The sequence below is a fragment of the Dendrobates tinctorius genome, unplaced genomic scaffold, assembly GCF_039654945.1.
Source record: "Dendrobates tinctorius isolate UK_male_01 unplaced genomic scaffold, ASM3965494v1 ptg000017l, whole genome shotgun sequence".
NCBI classification, from domain to species: Eukaryota; Metazoa; Chordata; class Amphibia; order Anura; family Dendrobatidae; genus Dendrobates; species Dendrobates tinctorius.
The window spans coordinates 11607118-11613117 of NW_027361685.1; the positions used below are offsets into that span (position 1 = coordinate 11607118).

The window sequence follows — 6000 nt, forward strand, 5'->3', positions numbered from 1 at the left end:
CCCCAAAAAATGGGCTGAAAATCTCAGCTTATACACGAGTATATACAATAACAGCAGTTACAATACCAAACTAGGGCAGTCCCTATAAAAAAAAAAAAAAACACAAGCATCTGTACTGTGTTTTCACATACTATCTATTCCTGACACTGGAGCAGGTTATAAACTTACGAAGTATATAGTTTGAGGTCTGGGATATATGTGGCTAGTTTTCTGACTGTTTTGGATATCATGCTACATGATTTTAGTTTTTTTTGTCTAGTTTCGCTTGAACATATGTCAATATTAAATAGTCTCCTGATGAATCGCCTTTGGTGAGGAAGATGAAACACATAGAAATGAGAGGCTTGGAGAGTGAGTGTGTATACGTCACCTCACCCTATATACTGAACTGTGGGGGACATGTTTTTTCTATTAGTCACCTATTGACTAACCTTCAGAGGGTGAATTATGGGTATAGTTTTACATTTGGAATTAATAAAGTTTAGCTTTATCCTTTTGTCAGCAAACATGAGGAATGACAAGAGACAACCCATTTAAGAAGATTCAATTTTGGTTAAAACTATTCCAACACTATGAACATAAAAAAGGCTTCTCCCCTGTGTGACATCTCTGATGTTTAACAATAGTTGATTTCCAAGTAAAACATTTCCCACATTAAGAAAATGAAAAAGACTTCTCCTCTGTGTGACTGCTCTGATGGTGATCAAGAAGCGCTTTCTGGTTAAAATATTTCCCACATTAACAGGAAAAAGGCTTCCCTGCTGTGTGAATTCTCTGGTGCGTAACATAATCTGATTTATTGCTAAAACATTTCCCACATTCTGAACAGGAAAAAGGCTTCTCCCCTGTGTGAGTTCTTTGATGGCTATCAAGACTTATTTTCCATTTAAAACATTTCCCACATTCTGAACATGAATATGGCTTCTCTGCTGTGTGAGTTCTCTGGTGCTTAACACAATCTGATTTATTGTTATAACATTTCCCACATTCTGAACATGAAAAAGGTTTTACTCCTGTGTGGATTCTCTGGTGATTAACACAATTTGATTTATTGTTAAAACATTTACCACATTCTGAACATGAAAAAGGTTTTACTCCTGTGTGGATTCCCTGGTGCTTAACACAAGTTGATTTATTGTTAAAACATTTCCCACATTCTGAACAGGAAAAAGGCTTCTCCCCTGTGTGGGTTATTTGATGGCTATCAAGACTTATTTTCCTTTTAAAACATTTCCCACATTCTGAACATGAAAAAGGCTTCTCCCCTGTGTGAGTTCTATGGTGAATAACCAAATCTGATTTCCGGATAAAACATTTCCCACATTCTGAACAGGGAAAAGGCTTCTCCCCTGTGTGAGTTCTATAGTGATAAACTAATTGTGATTTCCGGTTAAAACATTTCCCACATTCTGAACAGGGAAAAGGCTTCTCCCCTGTGTGGGTTTTTTTATGGATATTAAGACCTATTTTCAATTTAAAACATTTCCCACATTCTGAACATGAATATGGCCTCTCTGCTGTGTGAGTTCGCTGGTGACTAATAAGATGCTCTTTCCGGTTAAAACATTTCCCACATTCTGAACAGGAAAAAGGCTTCTCTCCTGTGTGAGTTCTCTGGTGACTAGTAAGATGCTCTTTCCGGTTAAAACATTTCCCACATTCTGAACAGGAAAAAGGCTTCTCTCCTGTGTGGATTCTCTGGTGTTTATCAAGATTCCCTTTCTGGTTAAAACATTTCCCACATTCTGAACAGGAAAAAAGCTTCTCCCCTGTGTGAGTTGCATGGTGATTAACCAAATCTGATTTCCGGTTAAAACATTTCTCACATTCTGAACATGAAAATGAATTCTTTGCTTTAGGAGCAGTTTGTTTTTTAATGCCTCTTTTGTGACTTTGATTTTCCTTAGTAGTAAGTAAAGAATCAGAAGATGGGACCTGTTTCATAGGATCGGATGACAGATCTTTGCTGTGAATGGATGATGATATATCTGGAGTAATAGCAATCACTTCCGTTGTATCTTGTAGGATCTCAAGATCATCAGATTTAAAAATTGAAGATGTCAGCTGTCCCTCTGATCTCCTGGTACAGTCCTCTGCTAAGATAAAAAACAATTTTTTTAATAAAATATCCTTGAGTTTTATATTTTTGAACATTTCTACTTAAACTGACGATAAAAATGGCAAGCTATGTAAAAAACTTTAATTATTTAACAAGACAATGACAGTTCACAGTCTAATAGAAAACCTTGTTGGATGAGCCAGTAGTGTGCGGTGTTCAACTGTTTGTTCATTCTGCCTCCCAAATGTCAAATATAAAGAAACCAATCAATGTTATGTAGGTGAAAATAATACCAATTCTCATCTCACAAAAAACAAGTCCTCAATCAGGTTCATCATCTGTCAATAGAAAAACAAATAGGGCAGGTTACATATAATGCTAGTTAGGGTTAGTGTTGGGGCTACAGTTAGAGTTAGTGTTGGGGCTAAAGTAATGGTTACTGTTAGGCTAAAGTTGGGTTACTGTTAGGCTAAAATTAGGGTTAGGGTTACTGTTAGGCTAAAGTTAGGGTTAATGTAAGGCTAAAGTTATTGTTAGGCTAAAGAATTAGTTTTTTCTCAATTGTCTCCCCAATAATTTGGTCACGTCAGAGTTTTCTATTTCTGGAAAATAAAAATAAAAATGAATAAAATGGCCCGTCAGTATTATAGTGCAGAGGAGGCTTATGCACTTTTATGTTCAGACAGCGAAGAAAGTGCAGTGTCAGATGGCGATTTGGATTTCGAGGGCTTTACTGTAGTAGCAGCGACAGTGATAGCTCAGAAATGAGCAGCGATTCTGGTCTATCCTCACACACAAGGACCAGTACAACAAGAAGGACAAATAGCACTTCTGGAGAAATGTCTCCAACTCAGGGAACAATGCCCAGTACTAGCGCTGTCCCTAGTGCTCGTGAATTGGTGCACACCAATGTCCAAGGGGCTTTGCCTCTTGACATAGCATTTCCTAGATAGGAGGCTTCAGATTTGGCTACTTCATTCATCCCTAATTTTAAGGTCATTCCTGGTATAAATGTGGAGTTGGAAAATTTTGGACCAATTATTTTTTTAATTTGTTTGTGACAGATAGCTTGCTAGAGCATATTAGTCTACAAATTTATATATTTATGTCGCTCCTCACCCAACCGCCTCCAAGACTTCTCCTGAATATCCCCCATCCTCTGGAATTCTTTGCCCCAATATATCCGACTATCAACCACATTCGGATTCTTCAGACGGAACCTGAAAACCCACCTCTTCAAGAAAGCTTACAGCCTGCAATGACCCAGCTACCTCCTCACCACTACCGGAGATATCGCCTCAACCAACACCAGAACTGCTGCAACCCACCAACCTACTGTCTCCTTCCCCATCATCCCGTAGTATGTAAGCACGAAAGGGCCGGGTCCTTTTCCCTCTGTATCAGTCTGTCATTGTAAGTTTGTTTACTGTAAGTGATATCTGTAATTTGTATGTAACACCTTTTCATGTATAGCACCATGGAACCAATGGTGCTATATAAATAAATAATAATAATAATCCCAATTCATCAGCCAGAATCCATGATCCTATTATGCTAGGTCAAATTTATGGACACCAACTAATGTCCTAGAATGGAAAACATTTTTAGGACTTACATTCGCTATGGGGCTTGTAAAAAACGAGCATTCTGTCCTATTGGTCCAACCGCCCTGTTCAAGCCACCTCTATGTTTTCTGCTGTTCTTCCTAGGACCCATTATGAAATGCTCATGAGATTTTGGCATTTTAACGACAATAGTCAATGCCTGCCCAGAAATGTCCCTGAACATGACAGACTATTCAAAATCACACCCATCATCGAAGACTTGACAGAAAAGTTCTTAAAGCTTTACACCCCAGCAGATAACATTTCCCTTGTAAAATTCAAAGGAAGACTGCACCTCAAGTAATTTATTACTAAGATGGCAAGGTTCGGAATAAAGCTCTATAAAATGTGCGAGAGTTCAACCGGATACACATCAGTTTTTCGCATTTATGAGGGGAAAGATAGCCAATTAAACCCACCAGGATGCCCAACTTATCTGGGGACATCGAGAAAAATCGTTTGGGAGCTGATAAGCCGGAATAGTTACCGGTAATGCTCTTTTAATGAGTCCACGACAGCACCCACTGGAGGAATCGGATCCGCCCCATTTGGAACAGGAAACCCTACATGAAAGATAAAAGGGGCGGTCCGCCTTTCCTCCTCAGTTTTGCATTTCAGAGTACCAGGAGGACCGCCAAGGATTAGGCAATGTCTTTTATTCATCTTTAGCAGATATACTTTATTATCGATATCTTTAGCAGGGAGGGAAGTGAGCGGGTGCTGTCGTGGACTCATTAAAAGAGCATTACCGGTAAGTAATCCGGCTTTTTACCCTTCGCCACGACTGCACCCACTGGAGAGATTCCAGAGACCATCACCTGGGTGGGACCACCGTGCCAAGGACAGTACTGCCAAAGCTCAGGTCAGAAGTTGATGAAAGGTCAAGTCTATAGTGATAATAGAAGGTAGAAGGAGATGACCAAATTGCCACCTTACATATGGTTTCAATTGGAACGTCTCCCCTCTCGGCCCAGGAAGTCGCCATTGCTCTAGTGGAATGCGCTCTAATGCCTTCCGGAGGATCTTCATTTTTTGCGGAGTAGGCTAAGCGAATGGCATCCCTGATCCATCGGGAAATGGTGCTCTTCGTGACTCCATACCCTTTTTTACAGCCCTGAAAAGATGCGAACAGAGCCCTACACTGCCTCCAACTCCTGGACCTCTCAATATATTTTAGGACAGTTCTTCTGACGTCCAAAGTGTGGAATTTCCGCTCCTCTGGAGTGGAGGTGTTTGAGCGCCAACTGTTGATTCTGCCGCACTAGGGTGTGGCCCGTCTTAATTGTCTGTGGCCGAATTGGATCTTTGGTAGAGATTTTACGTGCACGGAGAAAAGAATACACAAGACAAGGTGTATCGTGTCAGTATGATTCTTCTCTGTCTTTAATCCAAAAATGAACAGCTTTTATACAGAGTTTGTGTTATTACATCATGGGTACATTTCTAAATTACTATTTACCGTTCCCATGTCGCTACGTATCACTATGTACGTTTCTGAGTTACTGTTTACTGTTCTTATATGCTACATAATCACCGTGTACATAAGTATTGTTCTTTAGCCTGATCCACCCTTGTCCACCCAGTATTGCGGTATTACATGAAGCCTAGGTGGGTCATGCACAGAAATAATTCAGCAGAAAATCAGAAGTATCTTAAAGCAACATGATCCTACTATTCAGCAAAGCGTCTATATAGTGGTACAGTTTTGATTCTTGTATATATTCATGTGCCATATATTCTCCCCTTAACAGAGGGATCTTCAAAGAAGGTTGGAAGAAGTATCTCTTGAGATCTATGGTATTTTGTTTATACCTTAGGCAGGTATGAGGGGTCCGGCTTTAATATTAATCTATCCTGGTATACCTGAAAAAAGGGTGGATCTATGGACAGGGCCTGGATATCACCCACTCTTCTAGCAGATGTCAGTGCTACTAAGAGGGCTGTCTTGAGTGACAAGTATTTGAGGGATATTGTGTCTATTGGCTCAAAGCGTTCTTCCATCAGGGCATCTAAGACCAGATTTAAGTCCCATGCAGGGATTGCAGGTATGTGAACTGGAGTTATCCGTTCGCAAGCTGTATTGAATCGTGATATCCACTTATTTCCTGCTATATTATGGCCATACGGTGCCCCTAACACGGACACCTGAACTTTCAGTGTGTTTACTGCCAGGCCCAAGTCCTTCCCTCTCTGTAGAAATTCTAGGATAGGAACTATCGGGACTTCTGTTGTATGAGGTGCTGTATGAAACTGTAGGAATTTCTTCCATATTCTTGTATAAATCTGGGTCGTGGACTGCTTCCTGCTCTGTAGCAGTGTAGCAATTAGTGTTTCAGA

The 6000-nt window shown here is 40.2% G+C and overlaps 1 protein-coding gene across 1 annotated transcript in view; it reads right to left on the bottom strand.

Annotated features, from left to right (window-relative positions):
- LOC141082339 (uncharacterized) overlaps positions 1-5131 on the bottom strand; it is a 51578-nt gene extending 46447 nt beyond the window's left edge. The window contains exon 1 of the mRNA XM_073566285.1: positions 5123-5131. Within this exon, the coding sequence (XP_073422386.1) occupies positions 5123-5131 (9 nt within the window). The remainder of the gene's footprint in view (positions 1-5122) is intronic.
- Positions 5132-6000: the final 869 nt, after the last annotated feature.